Genomic DNA, 17,675 nt, shown 5'->3' on the forward strand with positions numbered 1-17,675 from the left:
TGAATGACAGATTCAAAACTTATGCAAAACTCAATACATTTTACAAATGCTGTTCACTAAAGAGTTGCTTATCTGCTTCCTGGACTAAGACTAGTTTGAAGATGTAATAAATTCAATTCTCCCTAAACTAAACTATCAAACACTTAGCCTTGACCATATGTGGGGTTTGCTAACAAGAGCATTTTAAAATTATTTTTGTTCCCAGGAAGAAGACTAACTTTATCATTTACTTTTGATCCTGCAGGGAATTATGCATGAAAACAAGCCAATTTTCACAGTGCAGTTCTATCCAGAAGGCAATCCAGGGCCAACCGACACTGAGGTATTTGATGGGGGGATTAGGTGAAAATAATAATAAAATGGTCAAACATGAGACCCTTATTCTGCAACAATACCTCCCATTTGAATCCCAATGTTGCATATTGTGTGCATTCAGCTTTGTTCAGAATTAAAACTGCTGAGCCCAGTGTGGAGAGCAAGGTCATGCTTGGTGCCTGAACAAAGCTGGTTCACATAACACAGTAGCTATTTGAGTCAAAACATTTTAAATAGTATCCTTCTCTAACATCAGAATATAGATCTATGCATATTAAAAAAAATCAGGTAGCACCATTCTATTACTTTAGAATACTGGCATGGAAACATTTCTGCTGCATTGTCTACTTCAATGTGCTCTGCATGGGGTTGCCCTTGAAGACCATTCTGACAAGCCAACTTTTCCAGAGTACAGCAGTGTGAGCAATGATGGGCATACCTTGATATTTTGTGAATCACAGATGTTGCTATTTTGTTTCTGGGTGTGATTCAAACTGCTGGCTATTACCTATAAATCTCTATAGAGCATATGGTCTGGTGGCTTAAGGGATCACCTGTCTGCTATAGTATCTGTCTGGTTGAATCGATCTGGCAAGGTTGGCACACTAAGGGTTCCTTTGATTAAACAATGTCATCTCTCAGGATCCCGGAAGCATGCCTTCTCTGTCCAATTAACAATGGCATCTGGATCTCTACATCCCATTTTTCTGTGCCACACATTCAATCAATTTTATGGTTGCAATGTTTTGCTGCTGTTGGCTTATCATATGCAGAGTCTAATTAAAAGAGTCCATTTTTTCTGGAGCATGCATTTCATAGGCAATTCTTCATTACCAGTCACATAATCATGGCCATCTTTAACAAGTGTATGCAGATTTATATTCCTCCAGATTCCTGAGATATCCTTTTCTGAAATTGGAGACTTTGAAGACTATCAATCTTGTTTATATAATCTGAATGTTTCCAAATTCCCTTGACTTTATTTAAATGCCTTAAATTAACAAAAAATGGAGTTACTCACTGCCAGATAGATCATCCTCGCTACTTTTTTCCCCAGTTCCAAGCTCTTTGTTCTTGTTTTGTCTTAGTGTGTGATAGATTATGACAAAACGAGGAATGAGGCATTTGAAAGTTTATCTTAGAAGAGGTAACCAAGTCAAGATGTAAGAAATGTGGAGAAAAAGTGTTCCAAAAAGTCTCCATCTTAATTAACACACATTAACTGAGGCTGACTTTTTTTTCAATTTTCTGTATTCATCCCAGCCTAGCAGTAAAGACATTGTACTGAAATCTGGCCATCCTTGCTTGCTTGGACTTGCCAGCTACATGTAGTTTGAAACTGAATGTATCTCTTTTTCTGGATCTAAGGCAATTTCTTGAGACTTCAGGAGAATTTTCTATTTGGATGACAAGGATGACCATGAAGTATTAGTACCACTTTAGTAAAACCACACCTGGAATACTGCATCCAGTTTTAGTCACCACATTACAAAAAAGATGTTGAGACTTTGGAAAAAGTGCAAACAAGAACAATTAAAATGATTAAGGGCCTGGAGACAAAAACATATGAAGAACGGTTGCAGGAATTGGGTATGGTCAGTCTAGAAAAAAGGACTAGGATATGATAGCAGTATTCCAGTATTTGAGAGGTTGCCCCAAAGAGGAGGGGGTCAACTTATATTCCAGAGCACCAGAGGACAGAACAAAAAACAATGGATGGAAACTAATCAAGGAGAGAAGCAACCTGGAATTAAGGAGAAACTTCCTAACAGTGAGGACAATTAACCAGTGGAAGAAACTTGCTTTCAGAAGTTGTGGTTGCTTCATCACTGGACGTTTTTAAGAAGAGACTTGGCAGCCACTTGTCTCAAATTGTATAGGTTTCCAGCTTGAGCAGGGGGGTGGACTAGAAGACTTCCAAGGTCCCTTCCATCTCTATTCTGATTGATTGATTGATTTAAGGAGAATTGTGGCCTTAACTTTCCCTGTCATGCCCTAGTTTGGTTGTTAGAAAACTAATTATATGATTGTAAATGACCAGCTAAGACAGGCTATAGTAGGAAGTAGAGCAGTAGACATTTGAGGAAAACCAGTAGTGGAGAAAATGAAAAGAATTAGGTTTGTTTTTACTACCTCAAGCAAACATACACAGCAGCAAGAGACAAGAGCATTTCAAAAATGTACAAAAGTGATAGGCCAACAGGAACATGGCAACACAGTGAAGCAACCAGCAGCTGGATCGGAAGAATTATTTAAGTAACCAGCAGCTGTAAAAGAGGGTGTAAATATTCCATACTGAGCATGCTCCCAGCACATAATGGAGAACCATCAATCATCATATGAACAGTAGCTCATATATTCTTCTCCTATAAACCTGGCCTTTCTGCAGAGTGCAGTTTTCTGACTTGATATCTAAGTGTATGTTTGTCCTAAGGTTTGGGTGGTCTAACCTTTAGATCAGAATCTGGGTCACTTGGCCTGGCAAGGTGGGAATTGATTTCATAGTATTGTGGTTACTAGAGTTCATAGCTCCTGACCAACCTGCCTCCTCCTCCTCATACCCAGATATATCTAAAATTGAGGCTTCAGCCAGGGGCAAGACACAAGTGGGAACTTTACTGATCCCATTTTTCAAAGTCATTAGCTTTATTTTCCAATCTTTTCTTATTCCAATCCTTATTTTTCTTTGCAGAAGTTTACATAATTATTTACTGGAGCACAACCCTACTGATGGTTTAAGCATTCTGTGTGAGCATGTAAACAATCTCAAGAGCCAGAATCTGACCCGAGCAATAATTAGTGATGCAAGTTTTATAACTATAGCAGAATGGAGACTTACAAGAAATATTTTATAGGGATAGGCAAAGCCTGGCACCTGGCTACCTAGAAAAATGAAGAAGCATGCACTCTCTGTCCATCTGGGAAGAAAAGCAAATGGCAGTCATCTCATAAAAGAAAGAGCAGGCATAATGAAAAAGAAACTTTAACTCTCTATTTATACTTTATTCCATCTAACCCTATATCACAGGTCGGCAACCTGCGGCTCCGGAGCCGCATGCGGCTCTTTGAGCCTTCCCCTGCAGCTCCCAGCCTCCTCTGCCTTTGCAGAGAGAGACAGAGACAGAGAGAGGAATTGCGCGTCCCTGCCTCTCTCTCTCTCTCTCTCTCTCTCTCTCTCTCTCTCTTTTTTTTGTGTGTGTGTGTGTAAAAAAGAGAGTGCACTGACAGTGTTCTCCGAGGAGCTGAAAAGCTTACTGGGCGGAGCCCTTCCCTTTGCTGCGTCTCTGCAGGAAGCAGGAAGGGCAGGAGAGAGCTAGCTAGCCCAGCTAGGCTGACTCAGGAATTCTGGGAGTTGAAGTCCATGAATCATAAAAGAGACGAGGTTGCCTACCCCTAATCTTGTTGGACAACAGCCTGAAGCTTGTCAGGTGAGCAGCAGATAGGAGGGGGGGGGGAGAAAGAGAGAGAGAGAGAAAGAGAGAGAGGGAGAGAGAGAGAGAGAGAGGAAAGAGAGAGAGAGAAAGAAAGAGAGCGGGGGAAGAGGAGTGGCAGACCAAGGGCAGATAGAGAAGGAGAGAGAGAGAGAGAGAGACCCTTTTGACATCTAAAATGAAGATAACACTGTATATATCCTTTTTTTACGTGTGTGTGTGTGTGTGTGTGTGTATGTATATATATATACATACATACATATGCATATACACACACATACACACACACACACACATACATACACACACACAAACACACACACACCTATAATAAAGGTAAAAAAGGATATATGCAGTGTTATCTTCATTTTAGATATCAAAATGGTTTTGCGGCTCCCAGTGTTTTGTTTTTGGTGGGAAACGGGTCCAAGTGGCTCTTTAAGTGTTTTGGGTTGCCTACCCCTGCCCTATATTGTGGTCAGCTACTCATGATGAGGATGAGTCGGCATCCCTAGACTTGGAATTCCAATAGTTTATAGTCACAATCAGTATGTCAAGAAAGGATGCTTTGTTTTGATCAAAGTTCCTTTGGTTTGTGGTGTGGTTCCAAGATTTAACTCTATTTCAAAGTGCTATAGTGGATCATATTAGCACATTGCATCATATTAGCCACTTCTCTGACTTTTAGTGGTCTCCTGGATAGAAAACATGGGGACTGCTTCTGTTCTGCTGACTGGAAGTGGAACATTTTTCTTTCCTACCTCAAGGCACTGCCTCAAAGCAGGTCACTTCAGCAGTTGGACTCAAGACAGCTTTGCAAAGAGGTGCCATTTGCCATTGTGCACAACCCTACAGTTTACAAGAATAAAATCAATGATTGGTCTAATTAATTTTCAACAATGGTATATTTTTCTGGGAAACACAAGAAAGGAAGGAAGGCATAAGTATTAGATTTGTATAATTACTTAGGACAGTATTTTCTTCTAGTCTTGAGTTCCAGATGTTGGGCTTCAGTTATTATCAACTCTGAACATTGATCATGCTGATGTGATTATAGGAGTTGTAGTCAAACATCATTTGGGAGATTTAAGGTGGGAAAGGCCAATTTAGGCTTAGCTGTTGCTAAGTTTTTAGTTCTGTGTCATACTTTCTTACATACAGTTCAATTTGGATAGGTAGAATCAGGTCCCAATTACTGATCTTTGTGAAAGAAATATGGTATATTTCTTACTATATTTCTTTCCCCTTGAAAAGACCTATTACTTTTCAAATGCATTTTGAATACATTTTCTTTATTGAAGTTGTAGAATTATGTAAATGAATTCACATGCACATTTTCTTGTTCTCATATTTGAAAATGAAGCTTAATCCCCTGCCTGTGATTTCTCCTGGTAATCCCAGGAGCAATATGTTGAGTAATTTGGTGAGTGTAATAAGAAAACACTTTCAGAATGTGCAGGAAAGGTAAAAAAAGGGATGTAATAGTATTCATTGAAGTTATTGTATTCAAAAGACATTTTAGAAAAAAAATGCATTTTAATTGCTTACTGTCTTTCTTGCTTTACTGGAAAAAGATTGAAATTTATCAAAGACAAGGAATAAATGTGCTAAATGGAACACGAAAAAAACCTTTATAAATGTTGAAACAATCCTTCAGTCTGAATTTGGGAATCTCTGTAAAACTGAAACTTTATAGGTGGGAAGGGCAGGTAGATGCAGATGTCCAACTTACAAGGCAGAAGCAATGAGTTTAAAGAAGCATAAGTAACATTTCCCCTCATCCACCACTCTTCTCTGCAACCCTCATACTCAACTGTTTCCTCCAGATTTAGAAATGAGAATTAGACATACTTTCTTATCTATGTGATTATTTTCAAGCTAAGAGGAACAGGCAAGAGAGAGTAAAGAACCCAACAAGGAAACAGATCTGAAAAAGTTGGGAAGCATCTCTGACTATCTTGATATCCAGACAGAAAAAAAGTGGGAAAGTTATCTCCTGAAACACACACAGAAGATAAAATATCTTGAATTCTTAAGGCTAACTGAAGCCATCTATCTCAGAAGGCCTATGGAAAATTACTTCCTAAAATGGAATGGAAACAGAGGAATGACAAATACAGGATATATTAAATTCTCCCAAATGAAGAAAACCTACCTTCAGAACAAAATACATAGGCCCAATCACCACTTTGTGCAAGATGTTCAAGAAGGAACTCAATGAATTAAAATATTGTTCACTAAAAGAGATTCTGGCAGATGCATTCACCAAGCCTTTACTCCAGGATTGGCATGACATTCTCAATAAATTATGAGAATTGTGATTGGTATATGAGCCAGTGATATTAGAGGCCCAATTCCAGGGATACCCAATCTTCAGTGCACCACAAGGAGGACAGTTAGCTAGGTGCCATGCTTTGTCTATCCCTGTAATACATCTCTTAAAATTAACACTATTTCTGTCATAAAGCATGCTTTCCTAATTCTTGGCCAGATTCTATTTTCATCCTCAAGAAGCTCACTCACACAAAGGACTTTAACCTGCAAGAATGAAGTGAATAAATAATGCAGTAAATTCAGGCCTGGGAAATATAGCAAGGGAAATTTTCATAAGATTCATAATGGACAACCACATTGCTTATTCAGTTTAAACTTCTGAGGCAGACTGTTATTATATCTTTGTAATAAACAAAGAAATTAAAGATGGGTAGATTTGCTTCATAATATGAGCAAGCTGATGTTATTGTCCAATAAAATCCCACACAACTGAAATCCACATTTATATGAGACTCTGTTGTAAATCAACAGCAGAAGGTCCTAAATGGCATTTAGATTTTCATGCAGATTATATGAAAAGTGTGCATTAAATTTCTTAGGCCCCTGGTTGCTTAGCTTGCTTGGGCTACAATGCAAAGAATTTATCTATTAATTAAGTTAACTATTAATTAAAGTAATTAGGTTCACAACCTAATTATCAAGAGAATGCTAATGATACTAAATAGCAAATTCTGGAGAGGTAATTTGCTGGGTTGTTAGGTTATTGTAGTAAAAACATTCAAAACCTTTGCTTATGATAGTAATAGAATTTATGTGAAACACTTCTTTATGTATATTCATTTGAGGGGAAAAAATACAGCATCTGACTTTTTGTCTAACTGCTTGCTTTTATGTCCCAAACTGAGCAGAACTGAAGAATTTAAACTTATTCAAGGAAAAACAAAGTCCAGTTGCCTTTTGAAACCTTTGGGATAACCATGACCTGGATGACTGAGAATCTCTATAGACTTTTGTTTGCTTTTATGTTAAAATGCTTGGGAAAAAATGGTTAGGATCAGTAATCTGAAGCAAGGCTGTGTATGTGGAAGATGATTGAGAAATAATACAGGTTAAATGTAATGGATAGAAATTGTGCCTCCTGAATGGCTTGTGTGGCTATGTTTTTGTTTTTTTAATTCTTTTCCCTGACTCTCTGGAAATTTAAATGAGCCCTGGACATAGGTCATCTCTCAAGAACAGGGCTGAAGCCTACATTAAAATGAGTGAAGAAAAAAACCGTAAGACTTAAGAGATTTGCATGACTTAAGAAAGTTTTATCACAGAGTCAGAAACATCCTTAAAAGAGGTTATGTTTAGGACTGTTTTAGATCAGTGGCTCCACAGGACAGCCAATAATAATTTGTTCTCCTTTACCACATAACTTGTATTGTTGTTTTTCTCCTTGTGTACAGGAGAAATGTTGCATACTTTATGCAACATGAAAAATACACACAGTAGTTTGAATTAACTCCTGTACCAATGATAATTCTAGAATTCTATTCAAATGAGATAAATAATATAGTTTGTTGGAGGCTGCTACACTTTATTGTTTATTTTTCTAGTTCATATTTGATTCATTTATCTCGCTCATCAAGAAGGGAAAAGCTACAAGTGTTACTTCAGTGCTACCCAAAACCACAGCTGCAACTTCAAGAGTCGAGGTCTGTATATTATTGTGCTTTATTTTGCCTTAATCTGAACTATTAGCCATACTGATTATTGCTGTTATTATATGAGCTGGATAGAAAAATTACTAGAAAACTGCATAACAAAAATTCCTTGCTAAAAATGTCTTGATTTTGTTACCTGTGAAACTTATATTGACACTAGTTTTGTTCCAGATAATTATTAATATGATGGAGGTTGGAATGCATCCTTTTAGTACATAAAGGAAAACAAATATTGGTTTATTTAAAGTTATAATCTATTAGATCTTCATGCCATAGAACATGTCTCCTTGAGGTTTAATCTGAGCCACTGTTCATCATGGTTCTGTTTTAGAACTTGCTTTGAATGGCAGACTTGTCTAGTAGTCACAAGAAAGATTTTTGCTTACATTCCAGAGTGCTTCAATCAGCCTCTTCTTACCTGGGTTTATGGAAGAAGAGTTTCCTGACTAAATGGTTCATTTCTACTATTATGGAGACATCCTGATTTAACAAATTTTATTTGTTACTGCAATTTATCCCCCCATCCCCCCAACCTAGCAGTCTGGCATGAGAATCATAAAGTCTAACTTTCCAGCCCCTTAAGCACAGACTCTGTTCCTTTGAACAAGCTTAAATTCATGATTGGCGTCCATCAGTATTGTTGTAGCTTAGGGTTGAATTGTGAAGTCCTTAATGCTGTCTGGGTTTAGTAGTTCACATGCAGACATTTTGTAACCTATCTAGGTAACTTGGAAGTTACCTAACTTGCTGGAAGGCACTGAAGATGTTACCTAGTCAGGGAATGAAATGTCTGCAAGCAAGCAACCAAGCTTAGACATGAAACAAAATTAATGATTTGAGGCTGGAATGTTTTGAGGTTAAAATATTTTGCATACCCTTATTGGATATATTTCTAGTAAACTGATTTTCACTATAGGATGTTAGTTCTGGATTTTGTCATGGGAAGTGAATAATTCTTTAAAGAGGGTCTCCTTTGGACAACAGTGATTCTTATGATGTCTTGACAGACATTATAAGGTATGTTTGTAAGCTTACTTATTTGGCTGAATGCGCAGCTTTGCAAATACTTATTTTTCAACCTGAGAACTTTCTTAAAATTAGCAAATTCCAGAAAAGTTTTCAGGTTGAAAAATAAATATTTGCAAAGCTGCACATTCAGCCAAATAGTAAGCTTGCAAACATTCCTTAGTGTATGTTTAAGCAATGTGCCATGCTACACTATGCTTTGGGGGCAGGGTCAGTCCACCCACTCTAATGAAGTGATCTAAATAATAAGAATTTATTAGCTTTTTCAGATCACATGATATTAGAGCTTCAAGAATTCCCAGCTGGCTAGCTACCCATAGTAGTGACTAGGGTTTGAAATGCTTGAAAATTAATGTCCTTATCATTGCAATTATATAATCAACAGGAACAGAGTCAAAGGGAATGCTTCAATTATTTCTGTTAGAAAGAAAGAAGTTAGGATACAGCTTCATTGATTTAAAAAGATTGATTGCCCAAAAATTGATTGATTGATTAATTGATGATTGATTGATTGAATAAATAAATAAATAAATAAATGACTTTGCTGATTATTTTAAGGTTTCCAAAGTTCTTATCCTAGGATCTGGTGGTTTGTCTATTGGTCAAGCAGGAGAATTTGATTATTCTGGCTCCCAGGCTGTGAAAGCCATGAAGGTAAGAATAAGGACACTGAAATGTTGGCATGTGCCATAGCCATTCCTGCTCTTCCAGATAGGAAGAGTTTGTTCTGCTTTAATAAAATATTTGACGCAATATAGAAGCATGACATAACTGCCTCTATTATTCCTTTTAAGTGGACTCCATTATTCATAAGCATGCAATGAAATAACTCACATAAATGTTTTAAAGTGTTTTACTATAAATGGTAAAAATAGTGATTTATTGTGAACAAATGCATTTTATTATTTTCCAAGTTCAGCTTGGTATCTGTTACTCTGTTCCTAGGATGGAAATGCAAAGAATATTTTAAATGATATGGCAACTGGAAGGTAACAGATCTCTGGGTTAACCAGAGCACAAATCACCATGTAGGCTAAGTTTACTGAGTTGTTCAGGGTTTATATATGCTATGACTATACAATAAACTTCCAGTAATTTTGGTGATGCAGCAAAAATGAAGCATTATGACCTCATCTGTAACTTTGTACGAGATCCATATTTGCCGAAGCAAGTAACAGACTTCGAAAACCTTGAATTATTTATGAAATATTATACTTATAGGGAATAACTTTATAAATAGGGCAATAATTAGGTTTTCCACTGTACATGTGGTTAGGGATTAAGGAATTTTTTACCTGTGTTCATGTTTGGATTTTTGTATAATATCTTTCTAATAAAGAGATTAAAATTATAATAGCACAGTATGAGGTATGGATTACAAAGTGTAATTTCATTATTTTTTTGAGAGAGAGAGGGAGAGAGAGAAAGGGGGGGGAGATTGCCCAACAGATTTCTGGTGGCAAAGAACAATTCTTCATTTTGAGAAAATGTGCATGATCCACCCAAGTGAAATATTTTTCAGTTCTAGTGATTTTTTGGGAGGGGTTATCTATTGAATCCAACATCATTTAAAGAAGTTTAACATTGTCTAGATATTTTTCTGTTACATTTTGTGATGTAAAATGTGAGTTAAAGGTGTTTTTTATGGGATGTGTGACAAGGGAACTTTGATTATAATATTTCAGTCACAAAAAAACTTTTTTTGGTAATTTTTTAATTATTTTTTCCATACAATTTTTTGTGAATTGTACAAAAAGTCCTTTCTACTAATGGTCTGCATGGGGTACATTTTTTCCCAATTTTTGGAAAACATGTTCATAATTATGAAGGCTGGGAAGCTTGGACTTTCCAGGCTAAAGTATCAATGTCTGATTAAGGTGATACTTAGCTGATTTAATAAAAAACATTAGTGAGCCCCTAAGATTGGCAAAGTGAATTAAAGATAGCCTATGGGAAAGGACCATTTCACTGAAGATATGCTATCTGAAGATAGCAAATCAGAAAGGAAAAATTTATTTTCTTAATAACAAAAATAATCTTACTTCCCTCTCCTCTATTTCCTTGCTTTCTATTTTACAGTTAAAAAATATTCTGTTTTCCATTAATCTTGATAGCTTGACCTCTTTCCTCACTACCAGTCACCTGTCCAGATTTGCTGCTAAATTAAGCTTTCTAGAAATAACACTTATTCTTGGTGTCCTTGCCTTTGGCAGCATGATTTGCAACAGTAATGTAGTCAAGACTATTTGCATGATAAAGCAATGATAACTGTGCCAAACTATAACTGCCATTGCAGACCTTCCTCTGAATTATTTTAATTGTTTAAAAGGGCAGCTACACAAGCTTATGAAATGATACAGCTGCTTGTTGAGCACTCCCAAGTACTCATAAAGCCATTTTTATCTTTAAATCAAAGTGTTGACAGCTGGCTTATTATTTAATTTTACTTTATAACTTTAGATTTACTTATGTAAATTCATTTTGTTTTGTTTTTCTAGGAAGAAAATGTAAAAACTGTTCTGATGAACCCCAACATTGCATCGGTTCAGACAAATGAAGTTGGCTTAAAGCAAGCTGACACTGTTTATTTCCTTCCAATCACCCCACATTTTGTTACAGAGGTCATCAAAGCAGAACGACCAGATGGATTAATTCTTGGCATGGGTGGGCAAACTGCTCTGAACTGTGGTAAGTTATGGGATTTCTCTAATGCAGCTGAGAAAATCCTATGCAGGTAATCATTTATTTACCAACTGTTCAAAGTTACAACAGCACTGAAAAAAAATGACTTACAACCAGTCTTTGCCTTAAGATGGTTACAACTGGAACCATGATCAAAATTTGGTTGCTTGGGAATTGGCATGTATTTACAATGTTTGCAATGTGATCACCAGGGTTGTGTGATCCCCATTAGCAACCTTCCCAGCCAGTTTTTGATGAGCAAAGTCAATGGGGGAAGCCAGATTCACTTAAGGACTGCAGTGATTTGCTTAACAACCATTAGCAATAGAAATTCTGTCTCATTATGATAATAAGATGAGGACTTCCTGTATCTGTGAGAAAAGGCAACACAGACCAAATGCAAAATGTGGGAACGGAAGCATTTCAAAGAGACTGTGTCTTAATTAAATAGCTTGGAATTCAACACTTTCTGGAATCCATGTGGTTCTGTTTCTTTGGTTTGTCAGTTCTGTGGACTTGACAGGCTCCATCATTAAAGGAACACCATCTTCAGGGACTCTGGGCTTGGCCTTCTCGGGGACTTTCCCTCCCAATTCTGCTTTCTCTCAGATATCTTGACAACCCCCCCCCCTTTGCTACATTTTTAGAGCGATGTAAAAATGTGGTTGTTCAGAAAGGCATTTGGGGAAGAGTAAGATCATGCTACCTGGAAAGGTACATTAGTTATTTCATTAACCAATATTTGTTTTTAATTTTCAAGCAATATTATATGTTGCTCAAGAGTCTGTGAAAACGGAATGGCATATAAATTGTATAACCAAAGATTTCTGAACATTTTGAATGCTAATTGTTCCAATTCATTCTGTGTACAGGAGTGGAGCTGTTTAAACGTGGCATTCTGCAGGAATATGGAGTGAAGATCCTTGGAACATCGGTTGAATCTATCATGGCTACTGAGGACAGACAGATGTTTTCAGACAAGCTGAATGAAATTAATGAGAAGATTGCTCCCAGCTATGCTGTGGAATCGGTAAATCAAATTTAAAATAATACATCTGGTAATAGTTTGAAATGGTTGAACTGGTGATGTGGCTAAGTGTGGAGGCCATGTCATCCTAACTTTGGGGACAGGATTTATTTCTCCATTTATCATTGCTCTGAATATATTTTGACTCACAAATGTATATGAAGAAGGCAGAAATAAAGCATAATTCCAGTGAAGGGAATACAGTATATGGCATTCCATTTGTAGGCAGGTGTAGGCTATATTTTGAAAGTTCCCCTTTCAGTCTATTATTTGTCCCACTGTCTTTGCATGAATAGTGGCACTGCTGCAGCAAACTTTGTCTCTCCAAAGATCTTACAAGTTGAAAGGTAAAGGTAAAGCCCAACAAACTTAGCTTTCCCAGATTTTTTTCAGGAAAGTTATTAGAGTTAACTTATCTACCATTTTGTCCTAACTGAACATTAAGAATTAACTTAATCGGCATCTACAGGTCTAGCTTATAGCATGCTATGCAGTAATTCAATGATGCTCAAAGATTTTGGGTGCAGAAAGGTTTTCTATCTATTGTTATCTTATTTTCTGTTAATTTTTGTATTATGGCAGATAGAAGATGCTTTGGAAGCAGCAGAAAAAATTGGCTACCCTGTTATGATTCGCTCAGCTTATGCTTTGGGAGGACTAGGATCAGGTTTATGCACTGACAAGGAACATCTCCTGGATCTTGCTACCAAGGTATTGTTCTTTTGGTATTTTGGTATCACATCTGGAACTCAGGGCTCATGTGCCCAGAGTCACCTTTTTGGTCACCCAGGTCACCTTGCAGGCAGAGTCATAGGTCATATGCTGGACAGCATGCACAATGAAAATTCAGTTTCAGCATATTTTTTAGTATACTATGGGAACATCAAACACCAGCAATACATCTATCAGAATATTAGTGTAAACACACAATTATATAATAACAATTATACAAATATATAAATAATTATATAATAATTAGCAGATTACTTTAACACTGATTTGAATCCATCAGATATTGAAGAAATAGGAAGTCTGTACATTAGACATTATCTCATTGGTACAGGTATTTTTTGTTAAATATATATAAGTACAAGTTATGTCTATATAACTATACCTTTATAACTATAATTAAAAATAAATAACTGTAATTTATAACAAAATAAATAATCATTCTATAAAAAAGATATAAAAACTGCCATAAGTATTATAATAAAAGATAATAGCAAGAAAAACATGTAAAATTGGAATTTATTTAAAAATCATCACTCTAAAATAGTAACAAGGCTATGGTTTAAATAAAATGTTCTCAAATGATTTTTTTAAAAAAAAATAATTAATTTACTAAGCAAAGTAATATTCCATTTCCTTTTACCTGGGTCCATGTAGTTTTGAAGCCACTAACAAATTCAGCCTGAAAATTCATTTATCCATTTTCACCTTTTCATGTTGATATATTATGATAATTGATTAGTAAACAATCAATATCCAATAATATTTAAAATTTTAATATTTTTATTATATTTGAGTTGATAGATAATCTTCTATAGCAGGCATGTCAAATTCGCAACGTCATGTGATGTCGCGCGACGTATTGGAGCTTTTTCTCCATTGCCGGCAATGGGGTGGGCGCAGTTTTGGGATGATGTATCCGGCCCATGGGCTGGCAGTTTGACACCCCTGTTCTATAGAATAAAGCAATTATTTCTGCCTAGGGAATTTATAAAACTTTCTAACTCTGAAAAGTGATGGATGGATCCTCAGAACAGATGGGTTATGTGGAAGAAGTCACTGGTATCTGAAAATATGAATATATTTCAATAATAGATTATGGGAATACTTTCATTCTTTTTTATATAATATTTTTTATTAATTTTGTATTTACAATTCATAACTGCTTAGTAAACCATGTGTTGTCTTGGTCCAATTTGCTTAATAATACATATTAAGATTCTAGTCTCTACCCTGTTTTTCTAGCCATTGATAAAACAGAAAATGAACATGAAAGAAACAATCATAATATGAGCAAAAAATGTTTGGCACAATATAGTATTAGAAAAATGGCAAAATCTATGGAAAAGAAACTATAAATTGACAATGGCAACTGCTTATAAAGAAAACATATATAAAAGGTTTTATAGATGGCATCTAACACCTGCAAGGTTAGCAAAAATGTTCAAAAACATGTCTAGTAACTGTTGGAAATGTAAGCAAAAACCAGCCATGTACTATCATATTTGGTGGACAGGTCCTAAAGCAAAATAAATTTGGACAAAAATACATATTTGTCTAGAAAAGATGTTAAGATAACATATGGATTTTAAATTGGAATTATTTTATTAGGTATGATATCAGAAAAATATGATAAAGAAAATATATATTTGATGTTGCATGTATTAACAGCAGCAAGAATTGTAATTGCCCAGCACTGGAAAAATGAAGAAATACCATTTGAAGAAGAGATAATCAAGAAAATACTGGTCTGTGCAGAAATGGACAGACTGACATTGAAAATTAAAGAAAAAGAAGACTCAAAATATTTTCAAATATAGGATATATTTTATCAGCTTTGGAAATCTTTGCCTTAATAATAAAAAAATAGCCATAGGGAGGGCCTCTGTCACTGAAACAGGTTAGGATCATAGCCTGCTTCCAAAGGTTAGAGAGATAGGTTAGACAGTGATGGTGAACCTTTTAGAGACTCAGTGCCCAAACTGCAATCCAAAACCTGCTTATTTATCACCAGGTGCCAGTTAGGTATGGCTGCGGTGGTCATGGCAGACTGGGTGGGCAGGGCCAGGGTGGCGGGGGTCAGTCCCTCATCATCTCCGGGGCACAGCATGCATGCCCACAGAGAGGGCTCTGAGTGCCGCTTCTGACTTAGACAATTTATGGAAACACTGTTGTGTACTCATGATTAATGGAATCATGCAATAAGAGTTATTGAAAGGAAGCAGAATAATATAATTCCCATTTACATTATATACAAAATGACACTATTAAATTGTAGCCTCTAGAAATTTAGAGTCAGAAAGGAAAGCTTAGCTTGTCACCATCTGAGTAACTAGATAACCAGAAATCATCCCAAACTAGATTGTTAGTCATCTTATTCTAGTTCAATATGCAAAAGGATGACAGTTGAATTTTTCTTCAGTGCTGGCAAAAGGGTAATGTTTTCACCACAGATTGCTGGACAGACTGTGAAGTTAGGGCTTTAGCTCTCTGCCATCTATGGTGGCCATCTCATTCTGCCAGATGGTAAGATTATATTTGAATACATTAAGCAGGCCAAATATAATCTGATTAACTGGGGAGAAAATTGATGTTCTTTTCCTAATGTTTGTCTCTTGTGTATTTTTAAATATAAAATATACTTTTGAATATAAAATATCCATTCAAACTTCAAGGGTGGTCTCTATCGACAGACCTGTTCCCTCTGTTTTTGTTCATCGAAAAGCCATCTAAATAGTGACTATTACAGTATTATGAAACACTAGATTTGGAATGTATTTTAACTAAGAAAACGTACTGTGTTCATTAGCTTTATAGGTAGTCCTTGCTCCGTGCCCACTCATTCAGCAATCATTCAAAGTCACAATGGCACTGAAAAAGGGCATCCACTGTTACTTCAGAGCACCTATCCACAGCACCCACCATGCTCCTCACAGTACCTGCCCACACTCAAAAGTATTGTTTGTGGCATTCTTGCCACCCTGCAGCACCCAGTCACCCATCTATGCTTCAGAGGGCTTGTGCCTAGCATCCCGTCATCCACCTGTAGCTCTCCCTCACCAGCCTGCTTTTCTGAGACTCCCACCTCTTCCCAATTATCAATCCACACATCCTGAGGTTATAGTGGCAGCTAGGTTCCTGTCACTAAACGATGTGGTCATGTGATACTGCACTTTCTGACTGCATTATTTAGTGGTGGAAATTCTGGTCTTTGCCACTATAACCCAAGAACTACCCATACTCCATAAATTTCAGCACATTTCTGTGCTGAATTTCTGTGATATTTTTATCTAAAGTAGCAAGAAAAAATTGAATAACTGTTTGTTGAATTATAGGGAGAATATTCTCAGTGTACTTTTCTTCCAGGCAAAGAATGCTTAATAAGAGAAAAGTAATCTTTTATGCCTGTCTATACAAACACATACTGTATTACAGGTCATGTGAATCATTGTTATGTGCTGAAATTTTAATTGGGAGGAATCAGTGTCCTATTAGAGACCCATATAATCTTTATTCAATCACACTTTAGGAGATCTAAATAAAAAGGGAGCATTTAATACATGATGATAAGAAGGTTTTTGGAAAATTTCACTGAAAGTATTGTGTATTTTTTTATGTAGCCCAGCTGCTCTTGCAAGGCTGCTTTTATTAATAGAAATAGCCCTTTGACAGCAACTATGTTTCAAGAGCATTAGGAAATGTTAATTTTTTTAGCACAACTGTACAAACTTTGTGACTTTCTCTTCTCTATAATCATCAAGGCATTTGCAATGACCAATCAAATTCTTGTGGAGAAATCAGTGGTGGGATGGAAGGAAATTGAATATGAAGTTGTGAGAGATGCAGCTGACAATTGTATCACTGTCTGCAATATGGAAAATGTTGATGCAATGGGAGTTCATACAGGTAGGTTTGCTTAGATCATTGTCACATTGTTATTTAAAACTTTGTCACTGGAGTCCCAAGGCTTGGTGCTGAGATCTGTGGGACTATAGTATTGATCCAATATCCCTAGTCCAGTCTTTAACACCAAATGCCCAGAACCATCTCTAACCTCCAGAACCATCTCTGTCCAAAGTTTCAGACCTTAGAGATTGCCAGATGGAGATAGGAGATGGTTAGGTAAGGACACAATGAGAAGAATATCGGGTTCAAGAATCAAAAGACTTATCACATTTCTTGTTCTAGAAAACATTGCTCAACTTGAAAATGTGTTAATATATATTCCTTCCAAGTGTTCTGAACATATGTTCTTTAAGAAAATAAAAAATCAGTTCAGTTTATTACAGCCCTAAGGTCAGATATAATAAAATATTTAATAGTAGAGCTATTATATAAAACAGTAAGTAAAATAAGATATAAAAACAAGAGAATAAAAATAATATAAGAAGTCCAAATTTAATTAATGATATAAACGTATTATACAGATGGTAGCAATAAATTAGGTGACTTGTCTGAAAGAAGTAACATTAAGTACAAATT

General features: G+C 36.1%; 1 protein-coding gene across 1 annotated transcript in view; it reads left to right on the forward strand.

Moving 5' to 3' along the window:
- CPS1 (carbamoyl-phosphate synthase 1) overlaps nt 1-17,675 on the forward strand; it is a 152,421-nt gene that overhangs the window by 38,245 nt on the left and 96,501 nt on the right. The window contains exons 11-17 of the mRNA XM_039352969.1: nt 245-322; nt 7,622-7,720; nt 9,314-9,409; nt 11,254-11,443; nt 12,310-12,467; nt 13,047-13,175; nt 16,955-17,099. Of these exons, the coding sequence (XP_039208903.1) occupies nt 245-322; nt 7,622-7,720; nt 9,314-9,409; nt 11,254-11,443; nt 12,310-12,467; nt 13,047-13,175; nt 16,955-17,099 (895 nt within the window). The remainder of the gene's footprint in view (nt 1-244; nt 323-7,621; nt 7,721-9,313; nt 9,410-11,253; nt 11,444-12,309; nt 12,468-13,046; nt 13,176-16,954; nt 17,100-17,675) is intronic.

The sequence above is a fragment of the Crotalus tigris genome, unplaced genomic scaffold (genome assembly GCF_016545835.1).
Source record: "Crotalus tigris isolate CLP2741 ecotype Arizona unplaced genomic scaffold, ASM1654583v1 scf7180000018485.2372832, whole genome shotgun sequence".
NCBI classification, from domain to species: domain Eukaryota; kingdom Metazoa; phylum Chordata; class Lepidosauria; order Squamata; family Viperidae; genus Crotalus; species Crotalus tigris.